At 37.5% G+C, this 23,161-nt stretch overlaps 1 protein-coding gene across 10 annotated transcripts in view; it reads left to right on the forward strand.

Moving 5' to 3' along the window:
- Positions 1-23,161, forward strand: part of ZNF644 (zinc finger protein 644) — a 57,753-nt gene that overhangs the window by 19,078 nt on the left and 15,514 nt on the right. For 8 of the 10 annotated variants that reach the window (XM_077333053.1, XM_077333057.1, XM_077333052.1 and 5 more), the window contains 3 exons: positions 11,688-14,683; positions 14,873-15,478; positions 17,860-17,982. In XM_077333053.1, coding sequence (XP_077189168.1) covers positions 11,719-14,683; positions 14,873-15,478; positions 17,860-17,982 — 3,694 coding nt within the window. In that variant the 5' untranslated portion in view covers positions 11,688-11,718. The remainder of the gene's footprint in view (positions 1-11,687; positions 14,684-14,872; positions 15,479-17,859; positions 17,983-23,161) is intronic. The other 2 variants (XM_077333060.1, XM_077333051.1) reach the window with 2 other exon arrangements.

The following is a 23,161-nucleotide window of genomic DNA, read 5'->3' on the forward strand; positions in this document are numbered from 1 at the left end:
TATATTCTGCATTTGATGTGTGTGAAAACAATTATGTAAAGTAGGTTAGGACAGCAAGCTTTCATGGCAGAGTGAGGTTTTGAACGTCATTCTCCGTGATCCTACTTCACCACTCTAACCACTACAGTTGCCAAAGCTGCAAACTCTTGTGCTGTGTGGCTACAATCCTAAAGACACTGTTCTGGAAAGAACTTTCTTCTGAGTAGACCCACTTAGGATTACTCCCCAAGTTATCCTAGCACATGTTTCTGAATTTTTGCCATCTGACTTGTAGGAAAAAAATAATGTTGACATTAAAACTGTGTAATGAACAATTGTATTAACTGGACAGAAATAGTCTGAAACAAAAGATTGCCAGCATATTTGGATCACTTTTTAACATTGGAAACACAAAATTCTTTAAGAATGTATAATTAATGTATCCTTGAAGATACCCTATAACAGTATTATTTATCCAATACTGTAGAATAGATTGATAGCAATAAAAACATTATGCTGCACATTTTGAAAGAATAAATCCTTCAGCATTTCATTAATTCCAAAAGAAAACTTTTTAAGTGAATGTTTTTAGTGCTCCCCAAATGTTCTAATTTTTCCATTAGAAAAAAAGCTTCCCACCCTCCAAGATTTTCATATCTTGATACTGCTTACATTCTTCTATTCACTCTATCAAATCTATTTGATTTTATTTGCTTATGTTTTTTTAGTCCACCTTTCTCATTGAAACTATTTGAATTTGATCCTTTTCTGCTGTCTGCTGCTCACCATGATTCTTGACAACACCTTACAATGTTAGAATATACATTATTGATAGAATTTACATTCACCCATTTTCCATGGCCTTCCTAGAAACTTGAGGGATTAGAATTTCCCTTTTTCAGTATGCGAATGTTTTTCAGTACTATGGATACGTATGTGTTCTGCTTGGCACTAATAAAAATTTAGTGTTTATCAGCGTATATGTGAAGTAATACTCTTTTGCATTGATGTGCACTTACTTGAATGAAATCTCACCTGTCATTTTGATATCTTTCAATTAGAGATCCTTAGAGATCCTCTTGCATTTGATGTAATAATTCTTTTGCTAAATTTTGCAAAAATTTACAAGTTCGGTATTCTTTTATTGCATAATTTCTCAAGGCAGGGTATGAACTAATAATATTGTTATTCCTAGTAGCTGATTTAAACTTTTCAGTTGATTGCTTAAATGAGGTATGTTATAGTGCTGAGGGTGCACCATTGTTTGCCTGTGTTTCTGAAGCATCATTTGGCCTTAATCTAGCCCTGGGCAGCAGCCATATTTTATACTAACTTGTCTTTAACCTTCCAGAAATACCCAGGTATGGGTATTTTCTCAGCTTCTACATTGAAGAATGATATAAACAATGTAACTTCTTTGGTATTTTTCATTCTTCCTTCAGTATTGTTTCTTTGCTAAATGTAATTTATTTACATTTCAGTTTTTCTTCTTGTAGATGCTTATCAGACAAAGATAAACTAATGAATTTGAGAATAATACTTGGTCTGTGTTTTTGATCCTGTTTTAATACAGTGTTGCAAACCAGAACTGCAGTTCTGATTTTTAAAAATTGGGTAATATTTATGTTGCCCTGGCCTGGATAGCCCAGGCTAGCCCAATCCTGTCAGATCTCAGAAGCTAAACAGGGGTCGGCCATGGTTACTAGTTCGATAGGAGTCCACTAAGAAAGTCCAGGGTTGCCACATAAAGGCAGGGGATAGCAAATAACTGTACAATGTTTTAATGAATTCTGTTTAACGTGTTTTAAAGTTTTAATGTCATGATTGTATTTTACTATTGATGTCACCCCCCTGAGCCACATGGGAAGAATAAAGTTGGTGGTTGTTGTTGTTGTTGTTATTAAGCACCTCTGAATGTCTCTTGACTTGAGACCCTTATGAAAGGTTGCTATAAGTCAGCTGCAGTTCATTGGCATGTTCCACCACAATGTTTATGTATGTATTTTCTCAGCTGTTGCCCCTAAACACATGGCATACAGTGCCACTAAATAAATGAAATCAAAATTGAACAAAATAATAAAGTCTACAATGTAAGGGGGAAATAATTCATTTAACAGTCACCTAGACTGGACTACTATAAAGTGCTCTATGCAGGACTATCTTTAAAAAAGCTTTGGAAACTGTAAGTGTTCCAGAATGCAGCTGCACTGGCACCCAGTTCATTTTTGATTAAAAGTTTCAGTATTCATCTTTAAAGCCCTGTATGGCCTGGACCCTCACACATTCAAGACTGCCTCTCCTGGCATGATCCTCTCCGTCTTCTCTGATCTTCATCTCAGAAGTTATTGAAGGTTTTTGTCCCGTGAACTGCTCACCTTGTGTCAACAAGGATGAGGGTCTTCTCAATAGTGGAACCAGCTGCCTGAAGAAGTACATGCCTCGTGGGGCCTTCCTAAATTCTGCAGGGCATGCAAAATGCTCCTCTTTTTCAGAAAACCTTTGGGTGATTGTGATCCACCAGGCAGTTGATATACTTCAGCTATATCTTCATCATCCACATTCCTACCAGGCTTGCTAAGGGATAGATTTTAATGGGGAAAGATTGTCAACCAGTGTATTGTCAACCACAATAAAAATTATTTATTGTGTCTTTGTATTGTTTTTAGTGGTGTATTTTAAATCCTGTTAACTGCCCTGAGTCCCTTTTAGTCCCCCTGAGCCTTCGGGGAGGGCGGTATATAAATCTAAATAAATAAATAAATAAATAAATAAATAAATAGGGTAGAGGAAGCAGGATAAAAATGTGATAGATAAAGTAAGGAGACTGATAAGAATCTTGAATACTTGTTTCAATTGGTGTTTGTCCTTGGATTTCAGTGTTGTTCATAATTTCCTCAAAATATTTCATTTGTAAATGTAATATAGAGGGCATATGCACCTCACCTGCTCTACAGGTTTGGATCTCAACCAGTGTAAACTGCATTGTACTAGACAAAGACAGCTTTTCTATCTCCTCCCTCTCATTGTAGCTTTCTGTGTCTCTTCTCCCCCCCCCCCCCCACAATGTTCTTGTGGATCTATAGACTGAAGGTGGGGAGCGCTCTGATAATCTGCATCAGGAACGGGAATTCGCAAAATTTCCTCTTTCCTCTATGGATGCAAAAGCCATTTTGTCAGAGGGTCATGGATCAAAATGGGTAGCTGTGTTAGTCTGTTCCCAGTGGGAAAATTTTAACCTCCCAGGACATTTATTTGTAAACCTAGGAATAGCAGTTCTCTTACAAAGGAATTGCAAAGGGAAATTAGAAAAAGTGACTTCTGAATTGCAATTGATAATGAAGCTCAAGACAATGGTTCCACATGGACTTAATTGAGACCTAGGTTTCCTATCATTACCACCTACTGCCCCTCTACATATCACACCTAATCCAGCCACGCTCTACTGGCATTCGTCTGCTATTGGCATTTCCTTGCTAATGTCATTTGCCATCTGAAAGCACTCCTTTTTCCAATATAGAGGACAGATGGACTCACATTCTAGCTATATCTGAAGAAGTGAGCAGTGATTCATGAATGCTCATACCTTAACACAAATTTTGTTAGTCTTTAAGGTGCTACTGGATGTTTGCTCTTTTCTACTTTCAGAGTTGCGTCTTCAGAACAGCACCTTAGAATCCAGTCCTTTTCATTTGAATGCTTGGTTATTCAAGTGTTGTGTACCCAACATAAGGGGAAAAATGGGATTTTTTCCCAAATAAATATTGTCATCCTTGTCTCAGTAAGATATATATGGTTCAAAGAAGAAGCTGTTAGGCTGGTCTAGGCACAAATAAACTTACTGAATCAACTAAAGGAAAAATTGTAATGTGTTAAGATGGTATCCATAATTTTAAATAAGTTAAGGCATTTAGAAAAAAAGTAACTCCTGTGTTCTGTCAGCTTTATTGTATTGCATTTACTTGTTCTGTATTTTTTGCATATTCTGTCTGGGAAGTTTTGATATTTGCTTATCAGAAGTTAACATTGAACAGTATTTTGGATTAATTTCATCCAATGAACATAAAAATAGAAGTTAGAGTAACATCTATGATGTGGCTTTAAATTATTGAAATTTATACTAAACGGATGTCTCAGCAATAGTAAGTGAAACAAAAATTGAGTATGTAATAAGCAAAAACTTGTTAGCAGCTTTAATGAGTGTTGAATTGCAGCTAGAGGAAACTGCTGGTTACTTGCCACTGAAAAATATATTCATTTTAAAGGTAATCATGTGACAAAGGTGCATACTAAGTTCTTAGTTCACAAAACAAATTTTCCGGTTCTTGACATTTCACTACTTTAAATGGAAAACTCTGTAGTGTTAATTTAGCTCCAGGCATTTTTACCTTTTTACAAATAGGTTGATTTTGTTAATAGAACATGCATAATGTATGCTACTTAAGTTCAGAAAGAAGAACCCATCCATTTATAGTTAAACTTTAAAGGTTCCGATCTGTTAGGATTTACAGCATATGTACATGATATTAAAAAGTACTTAATGTTTTATTATATATGCCGTAGGATTGTTAAACTCCCCACATATATATATATATTCTGGTAATTAGAAGTATATAATTTTAATTCTGGAAGATTGACAGTACCTTATGCTCAAATGGAGAAAAAATAATTCGACATCTACTCCAGTGATTCTTGAATTATCAGTCTTTCCATTCTCAAGTACTATTGTTTTCAAGATCTTACTTGCATTTTAAACACCTATTTGTAATTCTGCCTTGTGTTTAGTTCTCCATATATATATAACTTTTGACAGTGTTTTTTTTTTTGTTTTAGCATAGGTATTGAGGTTTTGAACAGAAAACTGAAATATTTTATAACAGCAGTTTTTGTGGCATATCTTGTGGGAAGGTCTAGATATGCAAATACAGCAACATATAGCCATTGCATTGGAACATTTTGATTCTTTCCATCCTGATACTCATATTTATATCTGTCCTAACCCGGATATCTTTTTCTGTTATCAGTAATGAATCTGAATGGCACAATTAGTTTTTTTTCCTAGAAACTAAAAGTGTTTCATGTATAGCTTATATTTGAAATTGCATGTTAGCCCTCTAGGATTTAGTGAAACAGCTGATTCTTTGATATTCCTACTTGTATTCTATAATGACGTGGTGCTTCTGTTTGAAAATTAATATGGAAAGATGATATCTTTGCTTCTTTCAGGAACTATACAATGTGTGTCTTACTGGTTTTGCTACCCGAACTATTGGGCAGTTCCTGTGTCTGTGTATTACCTTTTAAAATGCAGGGCTGGGTTACAGATGGCATTTCATTTGAGGAGGATATCTTCTACTTACAATTGAATCTATTGTTTGGCAGATTTTTAGTATGAAAATTAACATGAAATCCAAAGATGCGCTTCTGTTTGTGCAAGCGGAAGCAAGAGAAGTAGTTGCCTATGTATGATAGCACTGCATAAACCAGGGGCAGTCAAACTGCGGCCCTCCAGATGTCCATGGACTACAATTCCCAGGAGCCCCTGCCAGCGAATGCTGGCAGAGGCTCCTGGGAATTGTAGTCCATGGACATCTGGAGGGCCACAGTTTGACTACCCCTGGCATAAACACTTCTGCTAGTATGTACATATTTGCAAAACACTGCTAGTAGCTATACTTCCACTCATAGTTCTTTAAATATAAGTTTAGTTTTTTTTAATTGAATTCGACGAATTCTTAAATGTAACTGTGCTAGTGGGCACTAGCATAACATTTAGTTTGGTTTTGTGTTTAAACGAGCTAGCATTTGTATGAGGAGACTGTCATAATTTGTGTAACCATCTTACATGGAAAAGGTTGCCATTATGAAACAAGAATTCAATGTATATTAACCCACTTGTAATAAATACAATTAATAATGTACATAAAATACTAAAATTAACTGCCTTTTGTTTCAAAGAATTCTTAATGAACAGAAAGTGGGCAGCATAGATATGACAGGAAGGTTGAATCTAATCGGAATTACTGAGTGACCTAGGAAGTTTGCTCAGAGGGGATTACAGAATAATTATGTTAATATGCAATTATCACCTCATTTCTTCTGTAGTAACCTCAAGATGTAGTGTAGCAAGGGTGTTATAGCAAGTGCTGATAGTTTGCAAAAATACTGATGCTTGAGATTTTTGAGACAATAAGATTAGCCTGAGGCATTTAAGTGATGATCTGTCATCTTGAAGACAGATTTGACCTTTGTGCTTCATTTCTTGAAGCTTACATTATATGGCTACAGGCAGCTATAGCTACAGAACTCATTATGATTTTTTCCAGAAAATGAAATGTTTATGCAGAAAATTAAATAGAGCTCTTTAAGGCATGCTTGTTTCTTTCTGAAAGAATTGTTAAGTCACTGTGTCATTGAGTACTCACATAGAAATCTGAAGTACTGGTTTGTAACCTGAATTATATTTTACAGATCAAAACAAGCTGGATATTTGCTGGGGAGAACATTTTGGAATCCCCCCCCCCCTCCGCTAAGTCTCTCTCAAGCTCTTGGAAGGCTGGGCAAATGGTCCCCCTTCTTTAACTCACACTCAGTTGCTCTCAACATCCTGATCCTTATGGAGCATATTAAGTCCTCATTAGACTGTATATTTTTCCTTTTGATTAATTTACTAAGTTATATTGCTTTGTGTGCCTAGGATGTTCCCCAAGTATGTAGAAATACCATCCTTGTCTTTGGATGGCTCAATTGGAAGGGACTGCCTGGGTCATCTAGTCCAACCCCCTGCACTATGCAGGACACTCACAACCCTATTGCTTATCCACTGTAACCTTCCACTCCAGATGGCTTTCCAGCCTCTGTTTAAAAATTTCCAAAGATGGAGAACCCACCACCTCCCGAGGAAGCCTGTTCCACTGAGAAACCACTCTTTCAGGAATTTCTTCTGGATGTTTAGACAGAATTTCTTTTGAATTAATTTTATCCCATTGGTTCTGGTCCATCCCTATAACTTTAGTTTTAGCTATAATTATTTTTAGGACTTTTGCTCAGATTAGCCAAATGCAGACCCCCTAATTGTAAACAGCTTTGTGTCCCAATTATGGAGAGAGTTGGGGTGTGAATGAAGTAAACAAATGCTGATCAAGGGTTCCCTCTGCCACTTTAGCTCCTTGAGGGGATGGATGATATTGTTCTTGGCATGTTAAAGAAATATAATGTTGAACCTTTAAAACCAAAGAACTCTTTTTCATGTTTAATCATTTTGTTACTAGCTTTTTAGTTGACTTTTTAATACTTTGTTGTTCCATCTGTGCAGTAGCATCATTATTAACATAGCATGTCATTTATTGTTTTCTTAATCATTTCCACACAAATACTCGTTTAAAATCTTAATCTGTTTCCAGTTTAGGAATAAATTATTAAATGGGGAACGGGTCTAGACTGGAACCATCAATTATTTTTGCATTCCAGTATCAGAAGTCTGAAATGTACTGTTTAAGATTTTAGAATCTGACAGGTGGAATAAATTTAAAGACAACTGTTGTGAATTCTAACAGTCTAATCCAGGGGTAGTCAAACTGCGGCCCTCCAGATGTCCATGGACCACAATTCCCAGGAGCCCCTGCCAGCATTCGCTGGCAGGGGCTTCTGGGAATTGTGGTCCATGGACATCTGGAGGGCCGCAGTTTGACTACCCCTGGTCTAATCCATATTTTGTATGCACTTTAAAGCGTAATAGACAATCTAGTTAAACATAAAATAAAAACTACCGAACCTTGAAGTCCATTGCTAAGAAAACAATGTCATAATGTTCTTCTCACAAGGTCTGCAAATCAGTGTTATATAACTTTTCTGCTGCTTTATTGCACAATAAGAACTACAGGCAAACATTCCTAAAAAGGACTGATGGTGTTTCAGCATGAAATTTAGACAGCAGAATCCAAGTCTGTCATGTAATAACCCTTTAGACATGTAGATGATGGTGCAGTCCATGTTGAAACTTCTGACTTCTGTGGCTTATAGGGATTGAATGTGCTACATGATCTCTTGAAATAGATTGGGGGGGTTAGTTTTGTTAGTGGCTTCTTTTGATTTTTATGATTCTCATAAACATTCAAGGCTTATAGTATTTCATTTAAATCAATTAAAAATCAGAGTCAGTTGAACAGGCTTCATTGCATGAAAATATTTTATCTGATTTAACAAAAGAAAAGCATTTCATAATTATCAAATCCCAAAATCATCTAAAGTATTTGTGCATTTAACATTTCCTGTATGTGGAAGCAACGCAGCTTGGTATCTTCATGCAGATTTGTGGAAGGTTTCCTTGGAGCCATTCTGATAATGAGAATTGCCATCTCTGAGCAAACATGATATCTTAGTTTACCACCCTGCTGTTCAGGGGGTACCAACAAAGTTGCTTTAAATGGGAAACGTCTGTTCTTTCTCTGAACCCCTAACACCAGAACAGATGGATGGAACATGGTACATGAAAGGTTTTACCTCAGAGGTGGCAACAGTGAAGCCACTCATTAACACTGAATTTACCACTTCGTTAGCAACGTTGCTTCCTGTTGAGAAAAGCTAATACAGACTTACAAATTGACTGAGCATACATTTGTCTACTTCTGTGAGTGTAATGTGCTGGAGAAAATATACATCTTTCCAAGATCATAAATATCCTAAAAAACAAAAACTTCATTTCAGTTGATACGTTTTCAAAGGTAACCAGTGCAGTGAGTGATCTTGAACTTTGCATTTTATTTCATTAACCCCTTTGTAGTCTTGCTTAACAGCTTTTGTACTGTTTTTCACCCCCTTGAATGTACTAATATAGCTCCTACTGGGTGCTGCATTATCACCATTTTAGGGTGATTAAGTTGAATATGATTTATTCAGAATCTATTTTTTTCCTTTGTAAATCTGTTAATATCAAAAATGCACAGTTGTTAAAAGCAGGTAACTCTTGTTTAATTAAAAGCTTTAACAGGGGCTGGAGTATAAATCACTTTCAACAATGGAAGATAATACATCCATAAATATTTATGACTTTATTTTCAGCTTTAACTCAGCATGGAAACCTCACTACTCAGCTTTTAAAATAGGCTGCAAGCAATGATCTGATTTTAATCCCATCTGTTGCCCATGAAAGTGTGTCCATTACTAATATATTTTGTAAGCCTGTATTTGTAAGTCTGTATTTGACAAATGCATTAAGATGTATTTTCCAGCTACTTCTGATTGTAAAATGTTTACCTTATTAGCCTTAGAATACTATTTTTATAAAGTTCTATAATATGATTTCTCAGACAAATTGGTTAGGAGAAAAATTATTTATTGAATATGACATATTCAGATAAAGTATAATGAGAAAACTGCACTTAGATTCTTAATAGCTTTTGTCTAGTAATATCTAAGAATTTAGTCACAGCGTGCTTTGTAGTCTTCATTCATTTAGCCAGGGTATCTAACAGTACCAACCAGTCAGTGGGCTATAAGGTGTAACTCTGAGCAGGGTGGCACTGTCTGTTACTTTAGACAATTGGGCATGTCTATTAGAATTTGGGAGGGGTGGGTTCCTCCTTAGAATTGCATATTGGAATGCCATATAATAGATACTTAGGATTGACGTATATGTCATAAAGGTAAAGGTAAAGGTATCCCCTGTGCAAGCACCGAGTCATGTCTGACCCTTGGGGTGACGCCCTCCAGCGTTTTCATGGCAGACTCAATACGGGGTGGTTTGCCAGTGCCTTCCCCAGTCAGACATGTCATATGTATATGTCATAGAGGCCTAGTATTTAAAAATACAAACCTAAAGCTGTTTTGAGAATTTGGAGCACTGTCAGTTACTTTAGACATGTCCCCAAAATTAAACATGTCTATTAGAATTGGGGGTGTCCCCTTTAGAACTGCATATGTAAATGCTATATAATAGATTAGGATTGACGTATATCTCATAGAGCAGTGGTCCCCAAACCCCGGTCCGGATCAGTCGGTACCGGTCCGTGGCTCCTCCTTGTCCTCCTCCCCGGCTGCTGCCTTGGGGGTTGCCCTGCCACTCTGCCACAGGCTCACCTTTGGCTGGGGCTCCCCTTCGGCTTGGCACTGCACAGCTGCTGCTGGCAGCGCCCCCCCAGGGGGCGGCGGCGGGAAAGCAAGTGGAGCAGCGGCGACATCCCTCGGCAAAAGACTACCCCCCCCCCCGGGCCTCAGTAAAATTGTCAAGCGTTGACCGATCCCCAGTGATAAAAAGGTTGGGGATCACTGTCATAGAGGACTACTATTTAAAAATACAAACCCAAAACCATTTTAAGAATTTGGAGCTAGACGTACATTTTATATCTAGGTCATGGTGTTAAGTTGTTTTACATTTTGTGTCCAGCTGATGCTCTCCTTTGATGGTGCTCTGCATGAGAAGGCATTTCTTATCTTCCCCCTCCCACTGCTGCCTGAAATGCAGGAGACCCAGAAAGCACTATAAAGGGCAAGTTAGAGGGTTGCTGCAGGAGGTGGTGGTGCTGAAACTCTTACTCCTTTTATGCATGTGGATCTCTTCAGCAGGTCCAATTCCATCAGGTTGTAATCATCCATATTTTTTAAATTAAAATATGTTACAAATGTGCAGTAATTTAGAGAAATCTATGGCAATATTCTCTTGTGCTACTGCTTACCATTAAAACAAATATTATGCTGTGTTTTATGCCATCCTTATGTAACTCCCATTTGCATATATAGCTGATTCTTGTTCATAGCATCTCAGTGGTGAAATTGTCATGGCTGGAACAGCAAGCCACGCATACAAAATAAATTTGAATTATAACAAAGACCTTAATATTGATATTTAAAGCATATATATAATATTGATTGCTATTTAAAGCATGAAATGCGTAGGGTGGGGAAACAAAACACTGAAACTGGATTTCTTCGTCTGGTGTTGAAAATGCGCACTATTAGCAGAAGGAGCTCTAGAAGCAGATATTTCATTCTACCTCCTTTACTCTGTGCCTTCCACCAGTCCCTTGTGACCCTAGAAAAATTGATGCTGGTAGACTTATGGCTGCTAAAATTGCCCATTTCTCTCATGTGTAAATGGAAATCTTGCTCTGCCATTCTGCTTTCAGCAATGGAAGAGAGAGATGGAGACCATTTTGTATGATTTTTCTCCAGCATTTACTGCCTACAATACCTGGTTGGATCAAAGAGGTTCCTCTAGGCTTCATTATTAAATTTCTAGGGTGTATTTTCCACTTTCTGTTTGGAAACCATTTCAGTTTCTTAGAAGTAATATGGAGGATAAATGTTTTTAGATACAGTATTTGCTGGTGTATAAGACTACTTTCCCCCCTGAAAAACATGCCTCCAAGTGGGGGGGGGGTCGTCCTATACGCCGGGTGCACTTCAGTTGGGATAGACATAGCTGCCCATAGTGGCCCATAGCACTGTAATGTAATGTGACAAACTCTATATTTTGAGTGGAAATGTTGGGGGGTCGTCTTATACGCCGGCAAATACGGTAAATGGCAGTTTTCACTGAAATTGCTTACCTTCATTAACTATTGTGAAGCAGAGGGTGTCGAATCATCTTAGATTTGAAAATTGCTTTAATGTCATCTAAATGTAAAAAGAAATTTCCTTAAGATAAATGCAAAACTGTTTTCCTCATTTACACAGTAGAAATTCTAATAAGGATGTCTTTGTTTTTGTTTTAGCATATGTGATCTTAATGGGCAAACCAACAGTATGGATGATACAGAGATAAATACTGAGATTATTGGTGCTAAAGGAGGACTGCTAGATGACAGCAGTTTCATCTCTGGAAAATCACAAGAGACTGAAACATCATTTCAGAAAAATACATTGCCTGAAGAGCTATCAAAGGACAAGTCTGAAAAAGCCTTAAGTGGAGGCCAGACATCTTTATTTATACACACTGGTGCTCCTACTGTTTCTAGCGAAAACATTCTCCTGCCTACAGAAACTGTTGTTAATGGACCAGTTTTACACTCCACTTTATCTAAAACTTCCATGATGAATAAAGGCAGCATTTCATTAACCACTGCACAAACTGCGGTCCATCAAGCAGATTCTTGTTCATCTACAACAGTGGTACATGATCCCCAGCTTCCCACAAAGACTTCATCCCAGAACTCAAATCAAAACCAAGCTTTGTTTTTGTTACCTGAAACAGCACATTCTAAGAACCTGACACATTCCACAAAAAATCTACCTCCCTCTGCTTCAGTTGCTTGTGATACACAGTCATCTATAGGAAAAAGCATAAAATCAGACAGCACTTTAGTAAGTCAAGTAGATGCATGTGAGGGTAGCAAAAGTTCACTAGAAAAAGATGACAGTAACAAATCATTAACAGGTGCTTCCTCAGGTACAGGTGATTTCAGAACAGAAAGTGATGCAAACTGGGATCCACAAAAAGAATTTATAGAATTTCTTATGACAAATGAAGAAACTGAGGAGAAGTCACTAGCTCAGCCTGAAGTGGTTGTACAGAAAAGGAGAAAAAGAAAGATGGATGTTAGCAAAATAACTCGTTATACTGAAGACTGTTTTAATGAATCAGATTATATTCCTGATAACTCAGAGTCATTAGATGTTGAATTTTTGGAGCAGGGTGAGAACCTTCAGGTAGTAGAAGCAGAGAGATTTTCATTAGCAAAAGTGAAGCCTGAATCAATAGATGAGGAGTTGGATGTTGTGGATGCCATCCAGCAATTAATCTATAATCCAAGTGATAAATGTGCAGGTGATACTTCTCCTGTTCACACTGGCACTTTTCTTTCTAATTCTCTGTTAAACAAATGTGAACAAGATGATTTAGAATCACCATCTAACTTCAGTACTGATGAGCCATCATTTTACCCCTGTACCAAGTGCAATGTGAATTTTAGGGAAAAGAAACACCTGCACAGACACATGATGTATCACTTGGATGGCAATAGTCATTTTCGACATTTAAATGTTCCAAGGCCTTATGCATGTAGGGAATGTGGCCGGACATTTCGAGACCGCAATTCCCTTCTTAAACATATGATAATTCACCAGGAAAGAAGACAGAAGCTGATGGAGGAAATTCGTGAATTGAAAGAACTCCAAGATGAGGGTAGGAGTGCACGGTTACAGTGTCCACAATGTGTATTTGGTACCAATTGTCCCAAAACCTTTGTGCAACATGCTAAAACCCATGAGAAAGATAAAAGGTACTACTGCTGTGAAGAATGTAACTTCATGGCAGTGACAGAGAGTGAACTTGAATGCCATCGAGGAATCGCTCATGGGGCAGTGGTGAAATGTTCAATGATCACTACAGATTTATCTCAGAGAAAGTTCCAGAAGAAAACATTGGTAAAAGATTCCTACATGGAATCATCAAAGAAGTCAGTTGACTATTTGTGCAAAATGTGTCCATTTACTACATCAGCCAGAAGCATTTTAAAGAAACACATGGAATACTTGCATCCAGCATCATGCATAGATCCTTTTGGTAGCCATTTTAGATTAGAAAAGCGAAAAAGTCACATGATAGAAGAACCTTTAGGTTTTGGTAGCAGGACTAAACATTTGATCAAACAATCATCTACCTTTCCAAAGAACTCTGTTTTGAAACAGGATATAAAGAGACCGTTTGGTTCTGCATTCCAGTCAAGTAACTTTGCAAAACTTCACAGGAGACCCTCCAGGATACAGAAGGCTCGGAAAAGCGTTGCACAGTCAGCTGTAAGTGTGTACAGTCAAAGCTCTACAGACAAGCCTATTTTGAATAAAAATAGTGTTGGCCAAAAACTTAGATATTTACATCATGCAGGAAAGCAAAAGACTACTGTCAAAGCTAGCGGTAATTATTTATACAGGTATAAACATGAAAACCATAGGATTAAAAAATCTAGCAGCCCTTATCTTTTATACTTAAAAAAGGAAGCTGCAAGATCTGTCAGATCTTTACCTTTATTGTCTTCAAATAATTCTCATAATAAATTTATTATGGATTCTCTTAACTATGAGGCAAAAAGACCAGGGGTCTATTCAGATAGACATGTAACTGTAAAAAGATCGGTTAAAAGACCCAGAAGGGAAGGCTCTGTAACAGCAGATGATTTGGACAGTTATCCAGACTTTCTACATAAAATGACTGTTGTTGTTTTGCAGAAACTTGCTGGGAAAAAAGACAGCTATGAAATGGAGGATGAAAGTTCATGGGATAATGTTGAACTGTGTGATTACACTACTCGGTCTGTGGAGGATGGCTCTTACAGTGATATTAATCAGGAACATGTAAACCTGTTCCCTTTATTTAAAGGTAAAATTGAAGAAGCTGGCGGTAAATCTTCTCTTAGATATGAGCAAAATGATGGATTTTATTTTGAGTATTATGAAGACGGAGAAGGTAGCAATTACCTGCATGACTTTCAAGATCCTCATAATTTAGAAAGCATAGGCACAACATTGCCAAAGCATAACTCAGTTTTCCATTGGACTGACTTATCACTTGAGAAAAAAACCTGTCCGTATTGTCCAGCAACTTTTGAAACTGGTGTCGGATTGTCTAATCATGTGCGTGGGCATCTTCACAGAGCTGGGTTAAGCTACGAAGCTCGTCATGTTGTCTCACCTGAGCAGATAGCAACAAGTGACAAAATGCAGCATTTCAAAAGAACTGTGACGGGAACTCCAGTTAAACGAGTTAGAAAAGGTAAGAGTCTTTTTTAGCAATGGTGTGCTGGGTAGGGAGAGATGTAAAAGATGTTTGATGTAGAACTAGTTTTGTCTCTCTAGGGATGATTTTATTGTTTATGCTGTTGGCTGAAAATGTGACACAAACCGTTTGGGCAGGCTGCTTGCTAGTGTCTGATAAATTGATAACATATTTTCCTTTTTCTAGCTATTGAGAAATCAGAAAGTTCTTCCGAACACACCTGCCAGCTCTGTGGAGGTTGGTTTGACACTAAAATTGGATTGTCTAATCACGTTCGAGGACACCTGAAAAGGCTTGGTAAAACCAAATGGGATGCTCACAAGTCTCCAATCTGCGTTCTAAATGAGATGATGCAGAATGAAGAAAAATATGAAAAAATCCTGAAGGCACTGAACAGTCGGCGTGTGATTCCCAGACCATTTGTTGCTCAGAAACTTTCATCCAATGATGATTTTTTATCTCAAAATGTTATACCTCTTGAAGCATACCGCAATGGCCTAAAGACTGAAGATATATCGGTGTCTGCCTCAGAGGAAGAAGGGCTGAGTTTCCTCAATGAATGTGATGAAGCAAAATCAGTACTACATGATGAAAAAAGAAATCAGTCACTTACACTGATAGAACTTCTGAAAAATAAAAGGTTAGGAGAAGAAAGAAATATTGAGATATCTCCTCAAAAGATCCATAATCAGACTGCAAGAAAGAGGTTTGTTCAAAAATGCGTTCTTCCGCTAGATGAAGACAGTCCTTTGATGTATCAGCCACAGAAAATGGACTTGACTATGCAGTCAGGTAAGATGCTTTGTTATAGTTATTTTTATCATTCCATTACAGCATCAACTATAAGAACACAGTGCACCATAGGATTTTGTTAATTTAAAAGTAGTTCTTACTGAAGTTTTTTCTTGCATGATTCTAAGCATGTAGAATCAATTTTTTGCATGTAAGGTGAGTTCTTAATAGAACACTGCTTATGATCTATAACAATTAAGGATCTCATAGAGAAGAAAATATGTGAACTCAATTTAACCAAACATGATGTAATACTCAGATGCTTCACATCTTGGGTAACCCCTACATCTTTCAGAGATACATGGTACAGATAGAACTGTAACAACATATAATCTGCTCATATTGTTAGGATTGTTTTTAATCTTAGCGAGTGGGAGAAGAGACTGTAAACATTTTGTAAGCTTAATGCATGCTTGGTTGGTTAATTGTAGATGATGGATGGACTGCTCTATTTCTAGGTTATTATATCCTGTGTGTGCCATAGGCTTGTTTGAACACAGTTGTTGCCATGAGGGTTCTGATACAAAATCTCTGAAATTTTATTAACTGAGAATTTCTTAGGCATTGTGCAAACAAATTAATACTATAGGCTACTCTTGTTCATAGTCCTCATAGCATAGTTTTAGAGTACTCTTTTTAAAGATACCTCAATCTTGGCTCTCATGGCTCAGGGACATTCTACTTGGAATCCTTTGACAACACCTCTGCACAAACTGTCTTACAGCTATTATTGTTTTATTTTGAGTAAATATTTATGTAAAATACTCTGTGATTGAAGTGCATGATCTTGTATTGTTATCATTGCTTTAGGTAGTGCAGTAATTGCCCTAATACCTGATTCTTCTTTAGGAACAGTTACGTGATCAGCAGACTTCATGCATTAGGTCTGTGGCTGCAGGATGCTGCTTCAGACTGCAGGTGAAACCATACGTTTTCTTGATGGGCTAACTTTGAAACATTGGGTCCTACACCTGCAGCATGAAGTTGTATAATACAGCTATGGGTACATTGCATGGTTCTACTGATTATTCTCTGGTTCCTTTTTTTGGACATTTCAGTGATGTCTTGACATTCTAAAACTTGATCTGTATAATAAAGGCACTGGAAAAGTTATGGTATTTATAAGCTATATATGGTTTATTTAAATATTTTGATGAACTCCTTTAAGTTAGCTTTCCCAATAAAACATAAACTTTGAAGACAAGTACCTTAATGCTTTGTTGCCTTGTATCAGTGCTGCTTAATGTTAGGTGGCACATTTCCTAAATTTCATCCCAAAATAGAAAGCCACTTGCATCATTATAGTTATAAATAGGACTCTTTAGGTAAATGTGATTAACATAGGTATTGGCTATTAAGTTGCATTGCTCTATTAGTTACTAAAATTAATGATCTCAAAACTGTCCCCGTGCAATACCTTTTTTTGAATTAAATTAAATTTCATGTTTATTATATAGCTTTTTTATTTTAAATATTTTTATCTTTCATATAGCTAAACATCACTATTTCTTCAACTGGCTTTTTCTTTGATAAACGTTTTGAATTGTTTTTTTTTTCCTAATGTAGTTTAAGAAATATGAAGAAACCTGTGTTGTCCAGGACAATATCATTCTGAGAAAGGCAGTGAAACTTTTATTTGTGTATGAAAGTCCAATCGAGAAGAAACCATTTGTACTGGTTTCTTTGTCTGATGTAGTTTGGTATTGTTTCACCATGTGTTCTCCCCTGTGATAGTTAAGATGTTAGTTTGTTGATCATTTGTTTAGCACAAAGATTTTAGCAAAAACTACAAATCATTAACTTTCAGTATTGATTGCGCATTCAAAGTAATGAAGATAAAATGCACTGAATAAAATGTTTTGTCTAACAGCTGTGCAGTGGTGTGTTTTACCACCTTTTTCTCCCAGCCTTCATCAGCAGCCTAATTTAGTATTGAGCCTTTTACAGTCGTGTGGATAAAACACTTTAATTACCACTTTGTCAACTAGACTTTCTAATTCTCTTTATTGGGAATGTTTCAAGCTTTGAAACTTCTTAACAGAATTGTGCTATTCAAATCACAGGATTGCATTTTGGGGTTAGGAAATAATCTGTATAATGTGAAGATCAGCAGGAAAGTGATAATAGGTGTTAAATTCAGAGAAGCTTAGGGATTCAAATCGCGCCTTCCATTTTTCTCACAAAATAGCATGTTTTGTGCTAAATGCCACATATGAAAGTAATAGCCATTAGCTCGAATCCTTCTGGTGTATGAAACAATTGTTCCAATGCCGTGAACATACTTTAAAGCGGTCAGTTTTTAATACAGAATTTTTCAAAACGCTTTGAGAGTTTCATTTTTTTTAAAGAGAACTGGATTATAGTTTTCTTTTGAATGATAGGTATGCCTGTGAAGCTTAGAACGTGTGTGCATTGCAATACGGCGTTTACAAGTGCTGTTAGCCTGTCCAACCACTTACGCGCTTATACACGAAAGAAGAGTGCTGGACTTTTGACTGGGACAGGTATGTTTGTTACAGACGTAAAATCAAGTCTGTCTGTATACGTTTTTCTCATCAGACTTGACAAATTCATTTACTAATTCAGCTGACATTTGAAATTCTCTGAAACAGACACTGAAATTTGAGAAACAACTTTAGCAACTTGTAAACTTAGGTTGCTATTGTCCATTTTTTCATGCCTGTTTTTTTTTTTAATTCTCATTGTTTTATTTTTGATCCAGCGTTATTTCATGTATGTAAATAGTTCAGAGATGAATTCTTTCCATTTTCTGGCTAAATTCAAAAGAGGCTGCTGCTGTTAATTAGAAGATATGCCAGCTTGATCGTGTTGGATTTTCTTTCTTGTAATCCGTCATTACAACCCATTTCTTAGATAAATTAATACTGATATAGACTATACACAGACAATTGTTTGTACTATTTTTGGCACCTCATGTTTAATCATTATTTTCCTCATATAGTCATTTTTTTCTAGTTTATGTTGGTCTTTCACAAAAATAAATTGGATCCTAATATCCGAGAAGAACGATATTTTCTTATCTTTTCAGTACTTTGTACTGTGGCGTGGCATTTGCGTGTACTGCATGGGTTCTTGCATGAAACAAATGCACTTAATTATTGTGGTCCATACTAGCAAAAGAAGCAAGAGGAACCAAGGAGACATTGGGTTATTAAAACTTCATGAACATTGGAAGTTAGAGGAGCTTGAGTAGTCAAATGTTTATACAATATTTCTTCAGGTGAAAATATTTCACAATGCTGCCATCTAAATAGCTATCAAGACTACTCAGTGGGGCTAAAATGGTAGAAGCACATGCATATGAGCCCTGCAAAAAACATTATTAATTAATCCAGACATTTGAAATAATTAGCAACCCATAGAGAAGCTTGAAAAATGGAATTTCTGTCTTAGACTTTACCAATTTTTATGCTATCTGTCTCCTAATAACAGTTACTCTCTGGGCATACCAGTACTGAGTTGCTTGAAATTGTTCTGCTTTTTGTGAAGGATGTTTGAACAGCACATGGGGTTTTTGTTTATTTTGCCTTGCTACACTGTTCTGTGATGAAAAGATAAGGAAAACCTTTTTTAAAAAATGAAGGCAGCTGATTGTTTGACCCTAGCATAGTGTTGTCTAATGTGAATATATAAAGTTGCTCATTGGCACTCTTTAAGTTCAAGCACAGTAGTTTAAGAGTTTGCATACATTACCCAACTTTATCACTTAACTATAGCGAAGGATATTGTGTCCTTTGTTACTTCCCTGCCTCCCTCCCTCCCTCCCAGTCTTAATCATAGTTGTTGGCTGATCCAAGATTAATGTTTACCTAGATTTGTTTTTAACTATAATTTGAAGCTGGGCTTAAATTTGCTTGTAAATTAACCTGTTTAATGTTAATACTATTGCAAGCTTGGGGGGGAAATTAGTATGTAAAAGGAGGAGGGTCTAAGGGTAGCTAGCGCAACGTACTACAGGTGATCCCTTAAAGATTTGGGGATGTTAACATCTACATAAACTCCTTGAAATTATCAAAGTATCCAGGCATTACCTACTTTGTTGTCAGAAATAATTGTGATAGTTTCCATATGTTAGACTCTGTTGTTGGAAAGTCATGCTTTGTCATCACACTGCAAATCACTTAATAATCAAAATTTATAGGAATATTTGTAATTTGTACAGAACTTCCAAATTTCACAAATTTAGACTGCAACAGATTTTGGATCTGGATTTCTTGTTTTACAGAGTTTTAGTCTTGCAGAAAATTTAACTGTCTCCAAAGTAGAAATAAATACCTCATGGCTGAGTTATAAATTTTAGGGTAGATGAAAAGGTCTAAATCTTGCTCATCTCTTTCTTCCCATTGCAACCATCAGTGTTCCCTGAAAAGCTGAGCTCATGGTGGGAGGGACATCTCCAGGACATCCTCAAGAATAGTAGTGGGTACAAGGTAGGGGTTTACAGTGATTGGCAAAAGTTGCCACTCCTTTTTACATGAGCAGAAGAGGACTGTGAATCTAATTCTCAGTGCTTGAGTGTCAGCGCTATCTGTGAAAATTGTGTACATGCAAACTTCTAATTTTCTTCTACAGGCTTCATAAGAGGATCTCGGATTGAGTATTTTTAGCTGACTTACAAACCACTGTAGTATAGTCCTGTCTGCTCTTTTAATATAGACCATGCTGCTGTTATTCTATATATTATAGTTCTATTGTGAGTAAAACCTTGATGTTCCAATGGACAAATGATATATCATTTAGCATAGTAATAGTCTCATATTCCTTTCATTTTCAAAACAGTACACCACTATTTTGTGTATTTATATAATTTTGAAGAAAATGTTACTTCCTTAAAAGAAATTCCTTTCAGCTTTTTAAGTTTCCCCTCCCCTCCCTAGTGCATAATGGTGACCATAAATGCCCATTATTGGTATATATGACAATTGTATAGGACTTCATCTGTATTTTGTTTTTAAATAGGAGAAATATAAACTGACAAACTAGTTGAAGCTGAAAGAACTGTTTTCCTGGGGCTAAACTGGTTTTTGGGGCAAGGCTAACTGCAGCCTTGGAAACTGGACTTTCCCTTGACAAATGGCTCAGAAAATAGACCTCTCCTTCTCTTGTCACCATAACATTACTTGGTTAAGAAATGGTAGGCAATTCAGTTCTGAAGTCTGAACAAGTTCATGTTCCAAACAGCATGGTAATTCAAGAATCAGTGCTGCGTAATGAGAGTCTCATTCTACTTCCACTCAGTCAATTACAGTATTTGCTGCTGTATAAGACTACTTTTCCTCCTGAAAAACATGCCCCTAAGTGGGGGGGGTCATCCTATATGCCGGGTGCACTTCAGTTGGGATGGACATAGTTGCCCATAGTGGCCACCCGATGCCCGCCCAGTGCCTATAGTGGCCTCCAGATGCCCGCCCACCTCATTCTACATACCATCCAGTATCGCACGGTATCTAGCGTGGTCGCAGCGGGTCATCAGCGTGGCTGTGTCAAGCATCAGCAGCGAGACAGGGGTGCCAGCCTTTTCGGCATGACCGGCCCGTTCTGCTCGGCAGGAAGCAGCGGCGCTCTGGCCTGCCCCTTGTCTACGCAGAGCTCGCACTTGTGCACTAGTGCCGGTCACAGGGAGATGCAGGGGCGGGCCAGAGGCGCTGCGGTCGCGCTGTGGCTGTACAATGGTGACAGTGACAGGTACTGTATTGTAACAAATTCTATATTTTGAGTGGAAATGTTGGGGGTCGTCTTATACGCCCAGTTGTCTTATACGCTGGCAAATACGGTATTCCTGCCAACTTGAAATGAGAAATTGATACAGAAGCAGTTGCATGGAAAAGGCACCTACCAGATTAAAAGCAGTGTTTTCATATAGAACATTTTTTTACTGCTCTTTCACCACAGAGTTAAGGGATACTGTATGTGATTTTTCCTCCTTAAATGTATCCTCACAGCAACTAGTGAGTTTGATGGCAGTGTGTAAATTTGAACTTGGGTCTCCCATATCTTTTAACAGTCTAACCCAGGATTTCTCAATCGAGGTTTTGTGAAACCCTGGGGTTTCTTGATGGCCCTAGAAGGGTTTCCTGAATGGGTGGGAGTTAATTTTTAATATATTTTTAAAAAATTGTTAAACATTTATTGGGTGATATGACCATATGTGGCAGTGGTTCTCAACCTTCCTAATGCCACGACCCTTTAATACAGTTCCTCATGGTGACCCCCAACCATAAAATTATGCAAGTGTTCTTTCACAGAAATTAAACTGAAACTGACCAGTGGCGTAAAGATCCATTGTTCATGATGATTGTATATAAAGTGGTTTTTTCCGGGGTTTCCCAGTTCTGTTCTGCCTCTTGTCCTGCTGAGCTGTGCTGCCACCTGGAGTGCCTGGCAGGAGACTACACTGTGCTGGAGTTGCTGCTGGAGTGGCTGACAGCTGAGCGCGGGTGCCTGCAGGAGGAGCAGCAACAGTGGTAATGTTCCCCTGGCCAAGCTGCTCGCCCTGCTGCAGCCCCTGTGAAAGGGTCGTTCGATCCCCAAAGTGGTCCCGACCCTCAGGTTGAGAACCACTGATATATGGTCATGTTTACTTACCCTCTTACCCCCACCAAAAATGTCCAATAATGGGCCTAGAGGGGGTGGGAAGGGGAGGAGCCCTGGGTGCTTCCCAACCATATTCTGCATGATCACACCACTTCTGGGGTTTCTCAAAGCCTGAAGAAGGTTTCAGGGGTTTCTCAATGGTAAAAATGTTGAAAAAGGCTGGTCTAACCATTACATTATACAGAAGCTGTCGTGCATTTTGCCAGTGGCAAACAACGATCCTAAGAAGTTTAATCCTGATTGATAGGGAAAGAGAAGAAAACTGCAGTTCACCACTGTAACTGATTTGGAGCTCACAACAAATGATGACTTGCTGGCAATCAGGTTATCTTCAGTGTATGAGCTTTGTGCAAGGGGAGGATGAAGTATATGAGCCCAGAGACTTTCAAGACTTGTTCTGATAACATGCTACTGTCTGCTGTTTCATCTAAATGAAGACAGTTTTCTATAGCATAAGAGAAGCATAAGAGAAGCCAGGTCATCTCTCAGGTGCTAAGAATAAGTTTGGCATAGCTGGGAATGGCAAAGATATTTCTGTTATTCCTTCTGAGATTTTTCTTATCTCTTTTTGCTTTGTAGTTGTCTTCTTGTTGAAATACTTCCTTAGTAGCCTAGCACCCCTCTTTTTTTTCTTCTTTTTTCTTTTGTTTTTGAGTCTATGCTTTCTTGCAACTGAGACTCCTTTCTTTTTAGTGAGTTGTGCTCTAAAATTTTTTCCTGTGAGTCTGGTAGAATATTTTTCATGATCAATCCATCTGGCGTTGATGAATTAGTTGGAAGTATCAGATTCTCTTATGATAAAATATTTCAATTTACCACTTGTTTCTCAGTTGCCTTACAGATTGGTTTGGCAGCAATTTGATGGCAGGTATCATACAAGTATTGTAGACAGGAATTTACATCTTTTCAAGGAAATACTATGTTAGAGAGAGGAGTTTCACATAAACAGGTTTTAGGGGAGTTAGATAAAATATAACTTCCTTTCAACAAAGATAGAGTCCAGTAGCACCTTTAAGACCAACAAAGATTTATTCAGGGTGTGAGCTTTCGAGTGCAAGCACTCTTCGT

The sequence above is a fragment of the Paroedura picta genome, chromosome 4 (assembly GCF_049243985.1).
Source record: "Paroedura picta isolate Pp20150507F chromosome 4, Ppicta_v3.0, whole genome shotgun sequence".
NCBI lineage: Eukaryota > Metazoa > Chordata > Lepidosauria > Squamata > Gekkonidae > Paroedura > Paroedura picta.